The 24,417-nt window shown below is 38.4% G+C and overlaps 1 protein-coding gene across 4 annotated transcripts in view; it reads right to left on the bottom strand.

Moving 5' to 3' along the window:
* Positions 1–391: 391 nt before the first annotated feature.
* Positions 392–24,417, bottom strand: part of LOC107760529 (mediator of RNA polymerase II transcription subunit 23) — a 65,672-nt gene continuing 41,646 nt past the window's right edge. For 3 of the 4 annotated variants that reach the window (XM_075246475.1, XM_075246476.1, XM_075246477.1), the window contains 10 exons: positions 24,172–24,417; positions 22,557–22,727; positions 22,301–22,414; positions 22,076–22,201; positions 16,291–16,439; positions 11,468–11,708; positions 10,598–11,372; positions 2,687–2,868; positions 923–1,026; positions 395–767 (listed from right to left, as the gene is read on the bottom strand). In XM_075246475.1, the coding sequence (XP_075102576.1) occupies positions 569–767; positions 923–1,026; positions 2,687–2,868; positions 10,598–11,372; positions 11,468–11,708; positions 16,291–16,439; positions 22,076–22,201; positions 22,301–22,414; positions 22,557–22,727; positions 24,172–24,417 (2,307 nt within the window). In that variant the 3' untranslated portion in view covers positions 395–568. Of the gene's footprint in view, positions 768–922; positions 1,027–2,686; positions 2,869–10,597; positions 11,373–11,467; positions 11,709–16,290; positions 16,440–22,075; positions 22,202–22,300; positions 22,415–22,556; positions 22,728–24,171 lie in introns of all 4 variants that reach the window. The other variant, XR_012706008.1, reaches the window with a different exon arrangement.

The raw sequence follows: 24,417 nt of genomic DNA, 5'->3' as shown, positions 1-24,417 counted from the left end.
CACATAAGCATAGTCAACAGTCAAATATGTTAATTTGTATTCAGTTCATCAAGTTGAGGTGTTAAAATAAAAAGATATAAGTTTATTTACCGGATTGGCAAACTGATACAAGTTTAAGTGGCCACTTTGCAGAGATAAGGTTAAAGTGGAAGGTCTAACAGATCCTTTGAAGCATTACCATAGTACCGAAATTTGCATATCAGTTCAAAACTTAATGCAACGCTTCAACCACCTAACCCTATATAATCAGTGGGTAATGTACAAAATTGTAAAAGTCTTCACATACACCTACCCTTATTATTGGAGGGGTGACATTTCAGTAACTTTGTGCTCCTAAACAAAAATTTGGTACACAGTTCTATATTTTATTTATATCAGTGGAGATGAGATATAACTGCAAAAGCAACTTAATGCCATAAAATAGTTTGCATTAAATTCCTGCAATCAAATACTCTTCTTTTTAAGATATACATTTCAACATTACCTTTAAGATGTACATTTCAACATCACCACTGTCGAATTACATAAAGGAGCACTTGATAAAGAAGCTAGCATGAAACAACAATTATTAAGGAGTTTGGACGATTTTTGGGTGAGTTGCAGCATAAATAGAACTTCTTGCATCAGTGTTGAGGTGGGAAAGAAGATGCTGAACATCTGGACGCAAATTTTCTGCTGCTCTTCCAAAAAGAGCCAAAATTTCAGATCGAGGTTTGCTAGACGCTTGCACTGGCCCTCCCTGCCCCTCGTAATGAATTACATGATGCCTGAGGAAATAAATTGTTTAAGCATGGCAATAAAGTGACATGTGAAGCAAAAGGAGGCTGCAACTGCTGAAGAATAAATTAAAAATGCAAAAACAATGCATCAAAGAAAGCTACAACTTTTATAGATAAGACATGGAGAAGAAAAAGATTCTTACAGGAAGTCAATAAGATCAGTGATTTCGGTTGCTTCAATAGGTGTTGATAGCTGTGAGTTCCTCCCAAAGACATCCACCAAAATATTCAAAAGCAGCGACAGTGTCTACAAGATGATTTTCCAACAGATGGAAGCGAAAGAAATGGAAACACAAATGACTTTAGCAATGTGCTCACTTTCCTAACCTAAACCAGTTCCAAAATAATTAATCGAAAATAAATTATGAACATATTCACATACTAGAGATATTTACGACTTCCATCATCCCTTGTCCATGAGAATGTAGAACATAAGAAAGATCTGGAGTGACTTTGATGGATACATATTTCTATCCACATTGTTATAAACATGAAGACCCAAACTGATGCGGATAGACGAAAATAACCCAGTAAAGTTGATGGACTTTTATGCCCTTTAAAATCTAAGTATTTTTAATGGAAAAACCAAACTTGTCCAGAAAGGAGAAAAATTTTCTAAACATTAAGCAGAGATGGACTTCGATAAAAATTAAGTGCATGTGAGCAAACTTTAATATCTGTGTCCAGGCCTCGCGACTATGTGTCCAGTGTATATTCACTTTCCTAACTTAAACCAGTTCCAAAATAATTAATCGAAAATAAATTATGAACATATTCACATACTAGAGATATTTATGACTTTCATCATCCCTTGTCCATGAGAATGTAGAACATAAGAAAGATCTGGAGTGCCTTTGATGGATACATATTTCTATCCACATTGTTATAAACATGAAGACCCAAACTGATGCTGATAGACGAAAATAACCCAGTAAAGTTGATGGACTTTTATGCCCTTTAAAATCTAAGTATTTTTAATGGAAAAACCAAACTTGTTCAGAAAGGAGAAAAAATTTCTAAACATTAAGCAGAGATGGACTTCGATAAAAATTAAGTGCATGTGAGCAAACTTTAATATCTGTGTCCAGGCCTTGCGACTATGTGTCCAGTGTATATTTACTTCCAACCCCAAGATTTTAGGGAAATGAGCAATGTACAATGTTTTATCTCTCTGTTATTATTCCCCGGTACTTGTGTTGGTGGCCGGTAATACGTACCCGGTGGAATAGTCGAGATGTATGCAACTATGTTACTCGGACTCTTCAAAAATGTTGTTGGGTGCGTGTCGGATCCTCCAAATTTAGTACATTTTTGAAGGATCCGACACGGGTGCGGTAACACTTTTGGAGAGTCCGAGCAACATAGGTACGCAAGCTAGTCCGGACACCACCATTATAGAGCATCGTGACTGACTATCAAAATCCTATATAGGAATTCAGGATCAGACCTAGACTAATCTTCAAGAGGAGATGGGCTTTTAAGAATGGAAATAACGACTAAGAGCAGGTTGCTCTAGCGTGGTCGGTTGGATCAGCCACATCGATCGTGGCGTCCGCCCAAAGCATTATTTGCCGATCATTGTTGAGCAGGCCGATAAGAGGTCCCAGGTTCAGCTTTCCGATCAAGGCCCTATCAAAGCACCGACTTGCAAAATTTAAGCAACCTATATAATATAATTCGAATTCTCAAGACGCTTTTGCTTCGTTCTTAACTTAGTATACACCGTTCATTCATATTTTCTTTTCACAGGGAGTAAACAAGGAATATTATGCAGGAGAATGACATGTGAGCATAAAATAAGCTAGGTTTTCCCTGAATACTGTAAATCAAATTCAAATCCCCTAAGTTAACCCTTTACTGATCTCACATTAAGAGAAAAATGAACATTAACTCGAAAGATTTTGTACCTTACTGAAAAGGGTGTGAGCATTGGCCAACCTCGGAAGCAAAGGACCCATAATACGAAATGCTATTCTTAATACCGCAACAGATGTCACAGGCCTAAGGTGCTTAATGATAAGATGAGTTCCCTCAAGCCATTCTTGGGGTAGGTTACAGAAGAAAGCATGTAACAGTGCAACAACATTACCTAGAAGACCAAAAATTATGTCAGTGGACTAGAATTCCACATAACAGAAAGCAAAGTTGAGAAAGGCAAATAGCAGCTAAGTTATACCTGGAGAAAGAAAAGGAACACTGATTGAAAGAAAACAAGATACACAAATGCAGTGTTATCAAAAGCGATCACTTCTCGCTAAAGCCACTGAAGTGACACGAGGATTAATGCACTTCAGCATGTCGACCCAATGTGCTTCAATGATGTGCTCAGATTTTGCGCTCAAATGCAAGTCACTTGAGGCGAGAAGCAGTCACTTTGTTCGAGCATTTCTTTATATTTTTTTATTGAGAAGATAACAAATTGAAAGCCTTTAGGAGTAATAGATAATGAAAATTTAGGAATTGACTTATTAAGGAGGACTCTGGAAGGATGCTTAGTACCGGAAAGGAGTATCAGTTACTCCCAAAACTAATAAAAGTATTTTGATAACAATAAAGAGCATTTCAATGGTATGCAGACATGACCACAACTGCGCCTTGCTGGCTTTAGTGCGTCCTGTACTGGAATTATTTAATCCCCTGTTTTTAAGCTAGTTGACAACTCTTTTATAATTAAAAGGTGAGAAATAAGAAACATTATATACATTCCCTTTTGCCTGACCTACTTCACAGTTTAGATCGTCTCATTTTTCCTTAACTGGAAAATTTACCATGTTCAAGAATTCAAAAAAAAAAAAAGAGGATAGTATGCATTTCTGTTACTTTGATCCCAAAATAGAATCTTTACATAAATAAATACATATACATATACATATACATACATATAATACATAGCCAGCCCCTTAAACTTGTCACTAGTTTTTCACTTAAACTCCTCAACTGCAGCAGTGACCTTTTAGACACTCGAACTATATTTAAACTGTCTATTGAGCACCTCATGCTGACTTGGCACAAAGTGTGAATCTCACCCAAGTTTGAGCGCGTGAATGAATGAAATAAAGGTGGATGACTAAAAAATATCCAACATCTTACTCTCTCTCCACACTTATCTTCCTTCTACTCCATCGCCGATTAGTTCAGGCCACCATTTTATACCCCCTTTGTTTTATTATTCCTTCTAATTAACACCATTAATTACATGAACCATTTGTTATTGTTTTAGATGTTGCATTTGAACAGCAAGCAACGCACATCAGTTCTCTTCCATAGACCAACTGATACAATTTCTCCATATTTAGAAGTGATATTTCAAACTACAACAACATGAAAGCAGATGAAATCAAAAGAAAGAAGACTGCTATACTGCTAAAGCATCAGAGAACTTGCACTAAGCACTACAAATGCATTCACCCCTTTGGAAAGCACTCATTCCCCTTTTTCATCTTTGTATTATTCGACCACAATTTTGAGCGCCATTCAAGTTACCTTCTAATCTAGTATCAAATTGCTAAGTGATAGCCAAACAAAAGAAAAAAAGAAAGAAAGAAGGAGAGAGAAATAGAGATAGACCCACATCAAGATTTCGGCTTCTCTGATCCTCATAACCAAGAAAATCGAACCCCTTTTGATTGCCTATTTCTGTCCCTAACAAGATTAAGATCAACAACTTCCCCAAACTAGTTAACATAGGAAGGAAAATATTAACAAGGAAGGGCAATGAAGACGAAGCAGGAGGAGAGATGAAGAAATCGGAGAAGGGTATTTTGTCTTTCTTTATTTTCCACATGTCATTAAATGATTCGTTGGTCTGCTATGTTTGAGCGCTTGACAATCATGCGGTAAACTTTTGTGGAAGAGTTTATATGAGGTGCTCAATAGGCACAGTTTCAATATAGTTCGAGTGTCTAATAGGTCACTGCTGCAGCTGAGGTGTTTAAGTGAAAAACAGTGACAAGTTTAAGGGGCTGGCTATGTATTTGGCCATATATATATATATGTACATATACATATTCATACATACATCCATACTTCCTCCGATTCAATTTATGTGAACCTAATTGACTTGGCACGAAGTTCATGAAAAAAGAGACTTTTGAACTTGTGGTGTAAAATGAGGCACATACATTTTGTGTGGCTATAAATCATTGCATAAAGGTAAATTGTTTCCATATGTATTTGGCCATATATATATATGTACATATACATATTCATACATACATCCATACTTCCTCCGATTCAATTTATGTGAACCTAATTGACTTGGCACGAAGTTCATGAAAAAAGAGACTTTTGAACTTGTGGTGTAAAATGAGGCACATACATTTTGTGTGGCTATAAATCATTGCATAAAGGTAAATTGTTTCCAAATATGGAAAGGGGTCATTCTTTTTGGCACGGATTAAAAAGGAAATAGGTTCACATAAATTAAAACGGAGTGAGTGTGCTCGCGCGCGCGCGAGTGTATATATATATATATAGAGGGTTTTGCTAACCTACCACATAGTTGTAGTAGGTTAGTATTGTATACATCTTTTGTTTTCCTTAAATACCCCTAACAGCATGTTATCAATGCATAAGTGAGATGGATATTTTTGTCTTTCTACCCAATTTGGTTTTCCCCCTTTCTCTCTCACATTTTGCTCTTCCCAGTCTCTGCGAAGTGCAAACTGGGTGGACCTGAATCTTTTCTTTTTCTTATAATTTTGCTTTATATCCCGATCTTCTCCATTTATATTTGCTGCGAAAGGCTTATATTTCCTAGGATTTGTTGTCCAGCTTTATGGAGTATAAAGAAAAAAAAAAAGGGCAGCCCGGTGCACTAAGCTCTCACTATACGCGGGGTCCGGGGAAGGGTCGGACCACAAGAGTCTATAGTACGCAGCCTTAGCCTGCATTTCTGCAAGCGGCTGTTTTCACGGCTTGAACTCGTGACCTCCTGGTCACATGGAGTATAAAGGACATGAAAAAAATCAAATCATAATCAAACCATTACTCCGTTGATAGGAGCAATTTACACTGCTGAAAACATTATAGTAGAAATGTCTTGAGACCTTTCTCATTTACTTTGTTTTGAGGATTAATAATGGAAAAGTAAAATGAGTACAATTACTAATGGAAAGGAGGAGTCACCGGAGAAAGAAATAAAGATGAAGAAATAAGAAATAGGGAGGGTGATTCATCGGTGGGAATTGAAAAAAAGAAAACTTCGCCAATGGAGAAGAACAAAACAGACGGCCTTTCTGGCTGTGAAGGATGAGGGTTTTCGGTATTTTTGTTTGACAAAAACTCCCCTGGTATTAAAAGGACGGTAATGTTTTTAGGAAGGGCAAAAAAATGAAAGCAAAAGTTATAGAAGGTAAGCAAAACCCATGTAGATATATTCCAGTTACTGCTCTTTCGGGAAAATAACAATATTGGTCCATGAATTATTACATTATTCCAATTTTAGTCCCCATATTATTCAACCAGTATTTTAAAAATCGGGGGCGTGAAGCGGGGCATTTTACTTAACGTGAGCCGAAGCATAAGCCCCGAGACATTGAGCGTAAGCCCCATGAACCTTTAAATTTTTCAATTTATAAATTAATAAAATAGTATAATAAGCACAAAAAGTATATAAAGTATATTAAAAGTTTAAGAAAATCAAAAAGGATTAAGAAAATATCTAGCATTTTCTTATAAATATAAATAATGCAATAGTGTTAGTTACTATGAGATAAAAATCAACTATCATGCCTTATCTTTCGAACAATTAAAAAATTACAATTTACTGAAAGATATTATCAAACTACACAGTTTACCTCTCTAAAAGTTAATAATCAATAAACTTTATCAGTAATGTAATTTAAAATATTATTCCTTAATAGTAAATATAAAATTGCTTGTAAATAGCAAAATAATAAAAGTCTGATAATTTTAAGAGACATAAAACTAAGATATGAAGACCTATAATAAGTGAAGATGTAAATCTTGACTATCTATTTTCAGAAGAAATATTCAAATGATATTCATCATCCCGATTTTCTCAATTAGTAAATATGCAATACCATGACTCATTATTTTGAGTTACTCTCAATCTTCATATTTCTACAGATGAGTAGAACTTTAATCATTCATTTGTTAGTGTTAGTTTACAGATATGTATAGTGTAGTCTTATCCCACATTGAAGAGGAGTAATATCTCCTTGTAGTGTATAGCTATAAATAGGGACCTCTTGTATTGTATTATCATCCCATATCAATAATATATTTTCTCTCGTGCTTTCTCACATGGTATCAGAGCATTAGTGAGAAAAGATCGTTGTGCGTCATTCCAGCCTTAACTGGGAAGAAAGAACTTAGTCATCGTGCAATTTTTCCGGTGAGCTAAGGCTTGTCTAAGTAAAAGTCACTTTCTGTCGGTGTTGTGCTAAAACCAACACCACCACGAGGTAGATCACCCTCCGACGACCAACCCCTGAAACTTTATCTGGTAGAAAAGCCGCCACGCTCCTCCACGCGCTGGCAACAACTTTTCCGGCGAGGGTTCCAGCCATTTTTTCGCGAAGCTTCTTCAGGACAGTGTGCTCTCCTCAAAATTCCGAGCCTACCCATCTAATTCAAATCAAATTCCGACCACTTTTATATTTTTCCGGCGTGAACAGTGACCTTTCCGGACATTTTTTGAAAATATTTCTTCAGGACAGCTTGCTCGCAAAGGAATTCCGAGTCTATCCATCCTGGTTATGACAAATTCCGACAACTTTGGAATTTTCCGGCGAGCTACAGTGTTTCCGGCGTGAACAGTGTTTTCGGCGCAGAGCAGCGTTCTGTTTTCCTGCCATAAACAGTGTTTTTCAAGCTATTTCTTCAGTTTTCTCACAGGAGTTACATATTTCCACTATTTCAAGTTAACCCTACTACTTGGGAGCTTGTTCCTCTTCCTGCAGGTAAGTCTATTGTTGGTTGTCGTTGGGTTTATGCAGTCAAAGTCGGCCCGGATGGCCAAGTTGATCGGCTTAAGGCTCGTATTGTTGCAAAAGGATATACTCAGATTTTTGGGCTTGATTATAGTGATACTTTCTCTCCCGTAGCTAAAGTAGCATTTGTTCGTCTCTTTTTGTCCATGGCTGTTGTACGTCATTGGCCTCTTTATCAGTTAGACATTAAGAATGTTTTTCTCCACGGTGATCTTGAGGAAGAAGTTTATATGGAGCAACCACCTGGTTTTGTTGCTCAGGGGGAGTTTAATGGTTGTGTGTGCAGATTGCGCAGGTCACTATATGGTTTGAAACAGTCCCCTCGGGCTTGGTTTGGTAAGTTCAGCACAATTATTCAGGAGTTCGGCATGACTCGTAGTGAGGCTGATTACTCTGTTTTATCGGCATTCTGCTCCTAATCTGTGTATTTATCTAGTGGTTTATGTTGATGATATTGTTATTACCGGTAATGATCAGGATGGTATTACTAATCTGAAGCAACATCTCTTTCAGCACTTCCAGACTAAGGATCTGGGCAGATTGAAGTATTTTCTAGGTATTGAGGTTGCTCAGTCTAGCTCAGGTATTGTTATTTCACAGCGGAAGTATGCCTTAGACATTCTTAAGGAGACTGGAATGATGGGTTGCAAACCTATTGACTCTCCTATGGATCCGAATGCTAAGCTTCTGCCTGGACAGGGGAGCCTCTTAGAGACCCTACGAGATATAGGAGGTTGGTTGGCAAATTGAATTACCTCACAGTGACTAGACCTGACATTTCTTTTCCGGTGAGTGTTGTATGTCAGTTTATGGATTCTCCCTGTGATAGTCACTGGGATGCAGTTGTTCGCATTCTTCGGTATATAAAGTCAGCTCCAAGCAAAGGATTACTATTCGAGGATCGAGGCCACGAGCAGATTGTTAGGTACACAGATGCTGATTAGGCAGGATCGCCTTTTGATAGATGTTCTACGTCTGGATATTGTGTTCTAGTAGGAGGTAATTTGGTCTCGTGGAAGAGCAAGAAACGGAATGTAGTTGTTCGATCTAGCGCCGAAGCCGAATATCGGGCCATGGCTATGGCGACGTGTGAGTTAGTTTGGGTCAAGCAGTTGCTCTAGGAGTTAAAGTTCGGAGAAATCAGCAAGATGGAACTAGTGTGTGATAACCAAGCTGCTCTTCATATTGCGTCAAATCTGGTGTTCCATGAGAGGACTAAACACATTGAGATCGACTGTCACTTTGTCAGAGAAAAAAATACTTTCAGGAGATATTTGTTACAAAGTTTGTAAAGTCGAATGATCAACTAGCATATATTTTCACTAAATCTCTTACTGGTTCTCGTATTAGTTACATGTGTAACAAGCTCGGTACATATGATGTGTATGCACCGGCTTTAGGGGGAGTGTTAGTTTACAGATATGTATAGTGTAGTCTTATCCCACATTGGAAGAGGAGTAATATCTCCTTGTAGTGTATAGCTATAAATAGGGACCTCTTGGATTGTATTTATCATCCAATATCAATAATATATTTTCTCCCGTGCTTTCTCACAGTTAAAGAATTTTGAGTGTCGACAGTGCTAATTAGGGAACTTGCCGCATGATTTGTGTTAGGAACTGTTAGACGAGCCTTGGGCGTTGAGCGCTAGGCATGTTTCGGGCGCACAGTCGAGCGTTTGGGGCGTAAGCCTCACAGAACTAAGCCCCACACGTGAGCCTTAGGGAGTTTTGATAGTGCCCCGCCACAGGGGCCTTTTAAAACACTCTATTCAACAACAGACATTTGACCTTTAATTCAATCACATGTGCACTCTTAATCTCTGAATTGATGAAAGCTGAGTAGTCAAAAATTAACAAAATAAATATTTGAAATATCAAGAAAATATAAAGAGAAATTAAAAAGAAAAACAGTAGCAGAATGTGATAACTGTCGACTTCCTACTCTGCCTTGCCACTGTTTATCCTCTTCTCCCTCGTCATCTGGAACATAATACTGTTGGCTAGCTTTCTAGCCAAGGGCAAGGGGTCGTGTAGTGGGATGAGAAAACTATAGTGGACAGGAAAATAGAAGGGTGGCGAGGAAGGGGCCAGGAGGTCGTGGTCATATTCTGGCTTTTGTGCTCCTTCCATTTCCATGTCTCTGCTAAACTCGAGTCCTCGGAATGGTATGTCACCCAAGATGATGATGTTATCTTAAACTTTCTAATATAGTGTCGGAACAAGCTTTTAGTCGTATAGCATCCTAATTGGTTTGCATCTTCATTTTTCTATGTACACCAAAATTTTATTCACGCAAGTGTTCCGGTATTACATGCAAACTTTGATAGATAAAACTACTGATAAATCAGAACACTATTTACAAATAGACAAAGGCGATGATTACCTTCATTTTGTAACACTCTAATAGAAGCGCATGATTAACTTTGAATGACTTGAGCATGTTTTCTCTGGCGAAAGCAGTAGGAGGATGAACAAGAGGTTGGAGAGGATCAGCAAGTGCGAAGTTGGAGGAGGAAGTGGAGTCGTCATCGAGTTCTACTGCGTTCTCTTTTTTTTTTTTTTCTGTTATTAAATCAAAATTCTCTAGTTCTTTCTATCTTCCATTAGTTTCCGTTAACTCCAAGTAGTAAAGTGCACGTATTGTCCAATTAAAGGCAAAATATGTGTAGTTAAATAATACGGAACTACAACCGGAATAACACATTACTTCATATACCAAAATTGCAATTCTCCCCTTTTTCCAATCAACATTTTGGCTTCTTATGATCACACCGCCAGTCAATAGAGGTCAATCAATAGAGACAAGGGGAGTGAGCAAACAAACAGGTGAAGCCATTCCAGATAGTTTGAGAAAGCGTACCAATGGCTGTTGAGGTATTGTCCTGTGCAGCCCAGGTGGGGTCTAGTAGAGCATAGCTAACAGCAGATTCTAGTTCACCCACTGATCTTTTTGCATCAGTAAGCCACCAACTTTCTTTGATTATGCGTGCAGCTTCAACATATAGCTGTACATGAAACTCCGGAGGAAGTTGTGCCAAAAGAAGACCACAAGCTTGGATCAACAAGCAAGACAGCTGTTGGCAAGTATAACCACTACGTGAAACAAAATTAGAAGTATTCATTCCTGAAACCGATGGAGTCGTCCTAGTTGCACCCAAAGAATCAGAACTTCCCCCTGAAGGAGAAGTAGGCAAGATAGAGCCTTGTCCAGAACTACCAGGAGCTCCATGTAGCCCATTGCTGGATTGGACAAGGGTTGGTTGTATGTGTACAACAATTTGAACAAGAGATGAGACAATCTGAGAAGGAGAAACAGGTAGAGAAAGTAATTCTATTACAGCTGTTTCAAGAGTCAGCTGGGTGAATGTCCCAGGGTCTTGCATCTGATAATATGGTTTCTGCCCTTCAGAAGAATTAGTTGGCCCAGGTTGTGATGTGGCTTGGATCTTGCCATGGGGAGCACGCGTAGAATTATTTGCAAAATCTCCCATTGCTGCACATTTGGAGCTATTATTTAAAGCAGGAATAACATGATTCACCAGTCCTAATAAAAGAGTAGCAAAGTAGTCCAATGGTGGGCACATGGCTGCATTTGATGAGTTGATATGTTGCGGGAATGACTCGGAAAATGGAATCTGAAAGGAAAAAAGAAAAAAAGAATGATTCAGTGATTATTAAAAGAGAAGGGCAAAAGCAATTAGTAAGTTACAAAAGCATCAACCATCATCACCTTTTTAATATCCAAGATATTTAATATGCGGAGTATTAGCTTTCCAGGAAGATGACCATAGAAATAAGCCAGTATATCACGAACAAATGTAAAGTTCAGGGGATAGCAATGAAGGAAGGTCGAATAAACTTGAAGAGCTCTATCAGCTGCATCCATAGCGTCATTTTCAATGAGTCTATATATGATTAGGGGGATGATCGGAAGCAGGCGTGCAGCAATATCATCAAAAAATGTGGGATACCTGAAACCATAATGATCAAACAAGAAAAGGTTGATACTTGATAGGTGTATCCTCGAGATCTAAAATCTGAGAATTAAACAATATATTACTACCTATGAGCATAACAAACAAGAGCTGATGCAATGCGTATATATATATACACACACAACATACACACACATGGATGAGCAAAGAGCTGATAAAATTAACACCGCCACTTGCATCATCAGTAAATTTCAACAAATGGAAAATAAATAAATGAAGAACAGTGAAGTTGATTAGGTTTGCAGTGCCTAAATGCAAACAATTCAGATATTTATGATGGTTGTTCCAGGAGAATGGGATGATAGATGAAGATGTATACAAATAAAATCAAAATCAGATGGTTGAAATGGAGAAGTCTACAAGGGTAACATGATAGAAGGATGCCTACCAAAGTGAAAGGTAAGTTCTATAGAACAGTCATAAGACCAACGCTATATATGAGTGAATGTTGGACCAGCAAAGTTCAACACATCCATATGAATGTCGCAAAGATGCAGATGCCAAGAGTACTAATAAGCTAAGCTGAGATACGGTCACCCATTGCATAGAGGTTAAAGAGATACCTAGCTTATCGGGTTGGGATCAGAGACCAGTGTTGTGAAAAGCGCTCGCTTCAGCGCTTAAAGCGCGAAGCGCAGCGAGGCGGCCACAGTGTCGCTTCTATGTTGTGAAGCGTAACACGTAAAAAGAAGCGTGCGCTTCTGCCAAAAAAGCGAGAAGTGTGACTGAAGCGAGAAGCGACTGTAGTGAGCGCTTCAGTCTTTTAAGTGACTGCCAACATTAAAAATAAAAAAGTTGTGTCTTTTTTCAAAACATCATCGAGCAGCAGAGCGAAGCAGCGACTAGGGTTTCCATTTTCAGCACTTTTCAAGTTCAAGCCCAGGTATGTGCCTTTCTTCTTCTTTTTCTTTTCGTTTCACTATTTCAGTGTTTAAAATAGCGGCGAAATGCTGCCATTGTTTTTTGCTTTGTAGTTAATAAGTTATTATTTTCGTTACATGTGTTGTCTATACAGTATTTATTTTAAATTTTTTTTTTTAAAATCCGCTTCACTTCAAAAAAGCGACGCTTCGCTTCTCGCTTCACGCTTTAAGCAAAATGGGGCTTGTCGCTTTTCCTCGCTTCACGCTCTTCACAACACTGGATCAGACATTGGAGATACCTAACTTATTGGGTTGAGATCAGACCGTTGTCACTAGCTTGACATTCCCATAATGTTCAATCTTCCTCCCAATCAGATTCCTTACTGATCACTGTGTCAGAAATGTCCATTCCAACAACAATTTGTATTCCTTCATAATTTTAAAGATGAGAAGACAACACGAGAAAATTTAGAACACATAAAGAAAATATATATTTTTTTGCATTTAGCATTTATCCACAAAGATTAGTATGTTCCAGTTTGGGTGCTAGACCTTATACCCTCATTTTTGAAACTACTGTTTATGTTCAGTATTCTAGAGTTGTTCTCGAAGGGGAGCCTTGGAGCAACGGTATTGTTCTCATGTGACCTATAGGTCATGGGATCGAGCCGCGGAAGCAACCACTAATGTTTGCATTAGAGTAGGCTGGCTACATCACATCCCTTGGGGTGCGGCCCTTCCCCGGACTCTGCGTGAACGCGGGATATTTTGTGCACCACGCTGCCCTATTCTAGAGTTGTTCTCAATATACTTATATACAGGTTCTACAGATTTCAGTTGAGTTAAATTTCAAAAAGTGATTAGCTTAATGGGAGTAAGATCATCGAGTGCTGTTACAGTCCCATAATTTGGGTCATGACAGAACACAATTATAAGTTCTACAACACCCAAAAATATTAAACAACGAAAAATAAGCATTAATACACAGAATAAGCATTTTCCAATGATCAGTGCTCAAAAGACCTAACTTGCAGCAAATAGTGTTTAATAGAATTGATTCTTCAAGCTAAATGCCTAATGGGTCTAGTCGTACTGGCCAACCAAGTTAGCTAGAGCCTCAGAAAGCTGCCAACGACTATTTGTTACCATTTTCAAAAAGAAAGCTGCCAACGATGACAACAACATTGTTATTATAAATTTTTCGACTAGTTACATACCAATTCAGACAAGAAAAGTAGGTTATTCTCTTGGTTATCTCAATGCAGGTATAATACATCGAACAGAAGAAGTTGAATTCTGAGGCTGGAAAGGCAACGTAGTTTTAATTCGATCAGGAGAATCATTAAATCTATCTAAATCAGCATCAGGAATACTTCATGACAAGTAAATATATGTGACGACCCGACCGGTCGTTTTGAGCTTTTTAACATTTCGTTCGGTGGTTCGAGTCCTTGAGTAGCTTCATATGATGCATTATGACTTGCATGTATAGTTGGTTTTGATTTTCGAGAGGTTCGGAGTTGATTAGGAAGAGTGAATCTCAATTTGGAAGCTTTAAGTTTGAAGGGTTGACCAAGGTTTGACTTTTGAGTAAATGACCTCGGAATCGGGATTTGATGGTTTCAACTTTCAACAAGTTTGTATGATGATATTGGACTTGGGCGTGTGTTCAGATTTGGATTCGGAGGTTCCTAGAAGGTTTTAGCTCTATTTGTCGAAAGTTGACAATTTGAAAGTTTGGAGAGTTCATGGGTTTGACCAAGAGTTGACTTTAATGTTATCGGGCTTCGATTGGTGTTTCGGAACTTGGATAGGTTCTTTTAGTTGATTGGAACTTGGGTGCAAAGTTTGGTTGAAATCCAGAAGGTTTAGGCATGATTTGGACGTGTTTGGTTAAGTAGGAAAGTTTGGAAGCTAAGAGATAGATTTTGATCGTCGATTCTTGGTTTCGATGTTAGTTGTAGTGTTTTGAGCATTTAGATAAGTTTGGATAAGGTATTCGGACTTGTTGGTATGGTTGGATAGGGGGCCGAGGGGCTCGGGTGTGTTTCGAATTGGTTTCGGACCATTTGAAAGTGATTTAGCAGATCTAGTACTGGTGTGTTGCACCTGCGATGGTTTTCGCGCAGGTGCGAGGTTGCAGAAGCGATGCATTGGCCACATCTGCGGCTTCAAAGAAGTGGGGGTTCGTGCGGAGGTGCGAGATTGGGCTGGCTCAGGTTTGCATTTCTGGTCGCATCTGCGGAGCCGCAAATGTGACAGTTTCTCCGCTGATACGATGGGGGGCTTTGTAAGTGAGGATCGCAGATGCGATCGATATGTCGCAGAAGCGGCCCTTTGTTCCGTAGATACGAGACCCTTGGCAGACTTTATATTTTCGAGAGTTAGCTCATTTTTTCATTATTTTGAGTTTTGGAACTCGGTAAGAGGCGATTTTTTAGGATATTTTCATCACTAATTTGTGGGTAAGTAATTTTCACTTGAATTTGATTATATATCTTGAATCCTTGTGGAATTATACACTTTAATCATGGAATTTTGAAGAGAAAATTAGGGTTTTTGTCTACAACTTGCGAGGCAGAATTTTGGGGATTTGAGGGTGGATTTGGACTCGGTTTTGGAAAATAATCACATATTTGGACTCGTGGAATTATAGGTAGTCGGGATCTACCCCTTGACTTAGATTTAGACTATGTAGGCCCGAGTTGACTTTTGTTGATTTTTGGGGATTTGATTAAAAATTGAAGCTTTATTGTTTGGATTTGATTCCTATAGTTTTGTTTGACGTTATTGAGTTATATTTGACTAGATTCGAGTCGTTTGGTGCTGGTTTTCGAAAGGAAAGGCGGTTGTTGGTTGATTTAAGCTTGCCGGGATAAGGTAAGTCTCTTGTCTATTCTTGTAAGAGGGAATTCTCTGAGTGATCTATTTGCTGCATGTTGCTTGATTTAGGAGCCACGCATATGCGAACTGACGAGCGTATATGCGTAGCTAAGTTATGACCTTATCCAGTAGAGATTGACTTATGATTATGCCTTGTTTGGACTATGTGAGCTTATTATCCATATTTCGTTGATTCCATAACTACGTGATAATTCATAATTATGACTTAGGAGCTTGTTTAAGGTTATGACTTGTTGACCTGGGCATAAAGGATTGTTTGCCATGTTGAGCTTTAATGTTAATGTGTAGTCATACACTTGTCTTATTTGCAACTGTATGGTGGTGGTGGATTGCATGGTGGTAGGTGATAATGGTGGGTGGTGGCAGCGGTTAGTAGTGAATGTGAATGATAACAACTTCGTGAAATTAAGTCTTTGTTATAGATCTTTATCATTCACATCCATTAAGTGATTGTGAAATAAAGAAAAACAAACACACTTAATAATTAAGATCTGAATAATTAAGATCCAGACTTTAAAAAAACGTAATTAATGTCTGAGATCAGAATGATTAAGATTCAGACCCTCATTAAGTGCAAACAAATGAAGCCTTACAAACACAAAACATATGCTTATAGAAGATCTGGATAAACATTCGACATAGAGATATGTGTACTTACTTTGCAACCAAATATATACTTGATCCAACTGTTAATATCTAAACATTCAGCAATTATAAGGAACCATGATATTGCATATAATACTGTCCAAGATGTTACCCACTTATTGGAAAAAACATGTTCAATTTGTTACCTTTCCTTCCATGACAGATAGTTTCCAAGAGCTTTCTGCAATTCCACACGCTTGAAAGGTCCAGAAGAAAGCCAATGTTCAGGTGGGCCACGATTTATGAGATAAAGTTTCACTCTTTGTTGGAGCTCCTTACTGTCAAGTAAGTTAATCTGTTTGGAATTTTAACAAAAGGTGTCAAAAAGTGAGCAAAAGAAAAAAGGGACGTTTTGATGTACCAAATATATCACTATTTCGATAAATTTCAAAAGAACTATAACATTTACTGGAAAGTCTCCATATTTAAGAATGTGAATGAAAAGCTCTTATGATCATGGTCTGGTTCATAACAAGAATGATCCACTTGCACAGAAAGCAAAAAAAAGGTCATCCTATGAGACACTGGATTTTGTTCCTATATGAGTGAAATCATTGTTCTTGTTAGATAGTTATGTACATAATATGAATTAGTCCTAGTCCCACATAGAATAGGAGTATTATATGTATTGTTTAAATAGGGCTCATTGTATTATAATTAAACAGAATATCAATAATAGATTTTTCTCCCATGCATTTTCACATGGTATCAGAGCAATCGTGAGAGATTTATCGTTGTGCATAAATACCAACGACTCCGGGAAGAAAAATCAGTCAACCGGAAGTCTTTTTCCGGCAAACACAGGTCTGCCGCAAGTAAAAAGCCACTTTTCGTCAGTGTTGTGTAAAAACCAACACCACCACAAAGTAGATCGGCCTCCGTCGACCAACCCATAAAAAAATCTCCGTCAGAAGACCCTCCAAGCGCTACCGGAAGAAAATTTTCCGGCAAAGTTCCGACGTCACGCGCCGGCGCATGGGCCACCTTCCGGCCATTTTTTGGCGACGACTCTTCAGGACAAATTGTTTCCCTTGCAATTCCGAGCCTACCCATCCAATTTAAATCAAATTCCGACCACTTTCATATTTTTCCGGCGTGAACAGTAATTTCCAAAAAAAAATTTTTTTTTTTTTTCTGCGCATAACCATTATAATGGCATTCATATTAGAAGCCTTTGACTCACAATCCGTTAGATCCAATGCATTGAATCTAATCCAGATGATTTCTTTACCGGATTATATTGAGTTCCTAAAGTACAAAACATGTAAACAGACATCTTTCGGGATAGCTTCCGTTATTCAAACAGATAGTAGTGTGACTTGTGTCTCCCAATCTTCATCCTCTGAGTCTTGGGTCATTGATTCAGATGCATCTGATCATATTTCTGGTAACAAATCTCTTTTCACTACTATTTCATACTCTCAATCTCTCCCAACAGTCACAATGGCCAACGGGTCTCAAACCATGGCAACTGGAATAGGTCAAGCAAGTCCACTTCCTTCCTTACCTTTAGATTCAGTCCTTTATGTTCCCGATAGTCCTTTTAATCTCATAGCCGCTAGTCGGTTGGCCAAATCACTTAAATGCTCTGTTTTATTTCTTGATGACCTTGTTTTTATAGGGGAACGCTAATACAGGGCAGATCATTGGTACCGGGCGTGAATCAGATGGACTTTATTACCTTATCCTTGCAAAATCACATGGACACATATCTTGTCCTCCTTCAACAACTTGTTTTGGCACTGATTCACCAGATTTATTACATAAACGGTAGGGACATCCCAGTTTGTCAAAACTTCAGAAAATAGTACCTGGTTTATCTCACCTGTCCACTCTAGAGTATGGGTCATGTCAGCTCGGTAAGTATACCCGCTCCCATTTCCCTCGACGTCTTGATATTCGAGCTGAGTCACCTTTTACTTTAGTCCATTCAGATGTTTAGGGTCCTAGTCGGATCAGTTCTACCCTGGGATTCCGCTACTTTGTCAGTTTCATTGATGATTATTTCAGGTGCACTTGGATATTTTTGATGAAAAATCGATCTGAGTTGTTTTCTATTTTTCAGACCCTCCACGCTGAAATTCAAAATCAATTTGAGGTTTCTATCCGCACATTTCGTAATGATAATGCCTTAGAGTATTTGTCTTCCCCATTTCAGCAGTTTATGAACTCTCATGGGATTATTCATCAAACATCTAATCTGTACACATCCCAATAAAATGGGGTAGCTGAAAGAAAGAATAGACATCTTATTGAAATTGTTCGTACCATACTCATACAATCTCATGTTCCGTTGCGTTTTATGGGGGATGCAGTTCTTACATTTTGTTATCTTATTAATCGTATGCCATCTTCAGCTATCCAGAATCAAGTTCCATTCTCTGTTTTGTTTCCCCACTTACCTTTGTTCTCTCTTCCACCCCGTGTCTTTGGGAGCACGTGTTTTGTTCATAACCTTACTTTAGGAAAAGATAAGTTAGCTCCTCGTGCTCTTAAGTGCGTATTTTTAAGTTACTCGAGAAGGCAAAAGGGATATCGATGCTATTCTCCTGACCTCAGGCGGTACTTAGGCGGTACCTTATGTTTGTTGATGTTACCTTCTTTGAATCCCAATCATACTTCACAGGTCCAGGTAATCACTTAGATATTTATGAGGTGCTACCAATTCCATCTTTTGGAGATTCAGTCACTATCTCCCATTCATCTTCACCTACAACTCCATCTCCAGCTCCACCACCTACAACTCCATCTCCACCACCTACAGTTCCAGTTCCAGCTCCAGCTCCACTACCTATAGCTCCAGTTCCACCACCTAGTTTAGTTCAACCTTCTACAGCTCCACCACTGCTGACTTATCATCATCATCCGCGCCCAGCATCAGGCCCAGCTGATTCACGTCCTGCACCTGACCCTGCTAATACTGCGGACTTGTCTCCTCTTAGTCAACCGATTGCACTCCGGAAAGGTATACGGTCCACACTTAATCCTAATCCCCATTATGTCGATTTAAGTTACCATCGTCTATCATCACCTCATTGTGCATTTGTATCATCTTTGTCCTTTGTTTCCATCCATAAGTCTACAGGTGAAGCACTGTCTCATCCAGGGTGGCGATAGGCTATGATTGACGAGATGTCTGCTTTACATACGAGTGTTACTTGGGAGCTTGTTCCTCTTCCTTCGGGTAAATCGACTGTTGGTTTTCGTTGGGTGTATGCAGTCAAAGTTGGTCCAGATGGCCAGGTTGATCGACTTAAGGCTCGTCTTGTTGCCAAAGGGTATACTCGGATATTTGGGCTCGATCACAGTGATATTTTCTCTCTCGTGGCTAAAATAGCATCAGTCCGCCTTTTTCTATCCATGGTTGTTGTTTGCCATTCGCCTCTCTATCAGTTGGACATTAAGAATGTTTTTCTTCACGGTGACCTTGAGGATGAGGTTTATATGGAGCAACCACCTAGTTTTGTTGCTCAGGGGGAGTCTAGTGGCCTTGTATGTCGGTTGCGCCGGTCCCTCTATGGTCTAAAGCAGTCTCCTCGAGTGTGGTTTGGTAAGTTCGACAAAGTTATTCAGGAGTTTGGCATGACTCGTAGTGAAGCTGATCACTGTGTGTTTTGTCGGCATTCTGCTTCAAATCTCAGTATTTATCTGGTGGTTTATGCTGATGATATTGTTATTACCGGCAATGATCAGGAAGGTATTACTAAGTTGAAGCAACATCTCTTTCAGCACTTTCAGACTAAGGATCTGGGCAGATTAAAGTATTTTCTAGGTATTGAGGTCGCTCAGTCTAGCTCAGGTATTGTTATCTCACAAAGGAAGTATGCCTTACACATTCTTCAGGAAACAGGAATGACAGGTTGTAGACCTGTTGACACTCCTATGAATCCGAATTCTAAACTTCTACCAAGACAGGGGGAGCCGCTTAGCGATCCTGCAAGATATAGGCGGCTGGTTGGTAAATTAAATTACCTCACAGTGACTAGACTTGACATTTCCTTTCCAGTTAGTGTGGTAAGTCAGTTCCTGGATTCTCCCTGTGATAGTCATTGGGATGCAGTTGTCCGCATTCTTCGATATATAAAATCAGCTCCAGGCAAAGGATTATTGTTTGAAGATCGAGGCCATGAGCAAATTGTTGGGTACTCAGATGTTGACTGGCAGGATCACCTTCTGATAGACGTTCTGAATATTGTGTTTTAGGAGGTAATTTGGTGTCTTGGAAGAGTAAGAAACAGAATGTGGTTGTTCGGTCTAGTGCAGAAGCAGATTATCGAGCAATGGTTGTGGCAACATGTGAGCTAGTTTGGATCAAACATTTGCTTAATGAGTTTGAAATTTGGTGAGGTCAGCAAGATGGAACTTGTGTGTGATAACCAAGTTGCCATTCATATTGCATCAAATCCGGTGTTCCATGGGAGAACTAAACACAGTGAGATTGACCGTCACTTTGTCAGAGAAAAGATACTCTCAGGAGATATTGCTACAAAGTTTGTGAAGTCGAATGATCAGCTTGCAGATATTTTCACCAAGTCCCTTACTAGTCCTCGTATTAGTTACATATGTAACAAGCTCGGTACATATGATTTGTATACACCGGCTTGAGGGGGAGTGTTAGATAGTTATGTACATAATATGAATTAGTCCTAGTCCCACATAGAATAGGAGTATGATATGTATTGTATAAATAGGACTCATTGTATTATAATTAAACAGAATATCAATAATAGATTTTTCTCCCATGCATTCTCACAGTTCTGCCAGCTCGCAAAGATGTATTCTTCACTCTAACACTTGTCATTTTCCTTCTTATCGTCAAAAGTCAAGTGACTTTCTCTCTTATTCACGGCAAAATGAACAAGAATGGGATATGATTGTTGACCCAGCAATTCTCTGTAGAAGTGCAATATCACTCTCTGGGTACTGCAGTTCCATAACTTTTGTTCTCTTACCATAAAATTCGTCTTTCTGTCATACTCGGAAAGGAAAAGATGGAAGCCAACTTGTTTCAATATGTCAGAGGGGAGTTCATAGTTGCTTCTACCATAGTAGCATGAACCAAAGCAACAGATATTTAATCCACTTTCTATAAAAGGAAAGACGCATGCCAATCGTTAGGAGAAAGAACCATGTAGAGTTATAGACTTGAAATAATTAACAAAATCACTACCTACCTTGTTAACCTATGGCTGGATATGTAAGATGCTAGAGGAGCAGAAAGCTTAAAAGGTGTTTATGTCAACGGCAATAAGAACCAATGTTCCTGAATAGTGTTATGGGACACCTTGAGACCATAATATTGTACATCTTCAGCCGTTAAACCAGATAGGCCTGCTTTTATGAATTGTCTTGGATGATAGAGAAGGAATGAGATTCCTGACTGGGAGGCTTGGAATCTTATACTAATCAAATGCTTCTGAAATTATCCATTTTTAGTAAATGAGTATACTTTGATTTCATAGAAAACCAGAGCTAGAACTTCTTTTCGCCCTTCATTTAGTTCTTCTCCCCATTTTGTAATTGTTGAAGATAGCTCCAATAGCCCAAACATAAGAAGATTGGAATTTAGCAATTCCACATGACAAATTACAGTTCGATCAGCTGGACAGACAGTAAAACATCATAGCTAAAGAGAAGATGATGCCTTCTTCAAGCAAGCTAAAATTATCACTTTGTCCTCATAACACTATAGCTTAAGAATGAAAGTGTAAACAGCACCAAACTGAGTCTACAACAGATGACAAAAACATGATGTCAAAATACCATTTCCCCTGAAGACAACATTAGAATTGGGAGAAGATGCCGTCAAAAGAATATTATAAACAAATAACAGTACGCAAAATTAAGCATCATAGGCTTACACCGCTCTTCACAACTGACTAAAACTAATAAAGACATAAAACTAATTGAGGAAGATCATAAAGAACATACTACAATGCGCAAAGCATGTGGATTATCGTCGCGGTCAATAAGTGCAAGTAGCAGGATATCTGGAGGAAGAAGCTCATGGGTCCAGATGAAAACTGAAAGGTTTCCACATGCTTTTAGCATAAGATCCTGAGGAATGAAAAGAGGAAGACATTAGAAAAAAGCAAAGCAAGGAGGGTGAAAACTTGATAGGTCCAAAGAGTCAATAAGAAAGGAGTATGACAAAACCTGCAAGGGATGTCCACGCTGTAGTTCCAAGTGAATATGATGAAGCAAAACATCTACCATTGTATAAATATTTGCAGTCACCTCTTCAGGAGAAAACTCCCTCAAGACACGTCCCTGTATCCAATTATTAGCAGGAACGTCGTCACGCGAGAAAGATGTATTTTAGTAGGGATATCTCCATATGAGAAAGAAGTCGATGAGATGATCACTACACAAAAGCTTCTAATAACTTCAGGGAAAAAAGGCCGAGTCTTACAAGGTTTATGCAGTTAATATTCTCCGGATGTCCATGCATTAGTATCCACGCACCAGCACAAAGATACTGGCGGTGTTGAGGAAAACTGTGGTTAATATAAGTCATAACATATGTGGGATCAGCCGATGGAGAAAGAAGCTGTGTGCATTGATTGATAACAGTTGTTTCTGCCTGCAGATAAAACATCTTGAAGTCAATTGTATGTTCTCCAGAAAAACAACATGAGCAAACTTATACAGGAAACATCTTGCCAGTGGTTTGCAAAATACCTCAAATTCATGAATATTTGGTCACTTATTTTTCGCTGAACCCTATACTGTTTAATGACAACAAATAAACCTATAGTCTTAAATCATACTCTTTTCCTTTCTTGATTCTTGTTTACTTCCGGAGATCACTCATTAGCAATTTGACTCCTCACAAAGCAGCTGGGAATAAATTCAATCATTAAGATTACAGCTTCTGCTTGATAGAACTGATACTAACGACTTGTTCAAAATCTGAAATATTTTTGACTAAACAAATTAACCTTTGAATGTTGGCGCAGAAAATAGAAGTCTGGATACTGAATTCTACCACTAAATGCAAATTTGAGCTGTTCTCTATGATTAATATGCAACCAACAACCATAAATTTAATAAGTACTTCACTTCCCATAATAAACGATCATATGGTTGCTTAGAATTTTGCTATTTAAATCTCTACTCATGAACGATGTTGAGGCTGTAAAGGTTTTAATTGGCACTTAATGTGGTAAGTGATTTCCATTTTACACTGTCAAACACATCCAAAATCTAATTGCTTAATTTGTTCAGCTTTAAGTCCTGATAAAAATTATCAGACAGGCTCTTCGATGTATCAAGTAAATATATTAGGGCTTAAGCGAACATTTGGCATTTAAAACTGGCAACTGCATGAGATGCACAGGTAATTCTGACAGAAATAAATTTTAATAAACCTGAGTAAAATAAGTACTTTCGCTTTTTCAAATCATGTGGTGGAGTTTGACTAGGCACCGAATTTAAGAAAGAAAAAAAAGACTTCTAAAACTTGTGGTCTTAAACATGACATAGCATATATGTGTCTAAAAAGCATGCCATTAAGGGTAAATTTGGGAATTTTAAAGTTAAATTGTCTCCAAATATGAAAATGTGTCATTCCTTTTGGAAGGACTGATAAGGAAATGGTGACACATAAGATGGAATAGAGGGAGTAATAAACAACTAGTTAGATTAAAGAATGAGCTTCATCATTCTATATCGACTTTCAGAACACGCAAAAGAAATTTGATTAATCTTTTAGCACGCGCAAATTATGTATCTATGATGAGATATTTTGTCTTTTCGGGTCACATTTTCTACTGATGCTTTTAAGACTATCGAGGTGCAGTTTAGAACCCTTCTCTTCTTTTTCTACTTTAATGCAAACTTTTCTTGACTCAGGTTTTCCTTCCATTTCATGAACTCAACATCCATCATGACCTTTTCTACCAAAGTGACATGCGGAAATGTTTGGAGAATAAGTAAACCCATAAATCACAAAGAAACAAGCACCTAAGAGAGAAAACGGTTTAAAGCTTCAGATAATTCGTACGGAGAGGAACCATTTCATGTACCTGCTGCCATGCTTGGATTGCCAAGCCCCTTTTATCCATTCGCCCACTCAAAGCATCGCGTAAAATTGAAGGAAAGTAGCGCAAAGTTTTCTCAGACCAGGTATGCTGGCTAGTTGCTAGAATCTGTTCTAGCATTGTCTGAAGATACAGTAACTGATCAAACTCCCCGATTCCACGAGTTTTGATTATGATTGCAAGAGTAACAATTGTTATTCTATTTAAAGTCTCAGTAAACTCAGTTGGACC

This window comes from Nicotiana tabacum, chromosome 23 (assembly GCF_000715075.1).
Source record: "Nicotiana tabacum cultivar K326 chromosome 23, ASM71507v2, whole genome shotgun sequence".
NCBI lineage: Eukaryota > Viridiplantae > Streptophyta > Magnoliopsida > Solanales > Solanaceae > Nicotiana > Nicotiana tabacum.
This window is presented reverse-complemented; position numbering and strand designations above follow the sequence as displayed.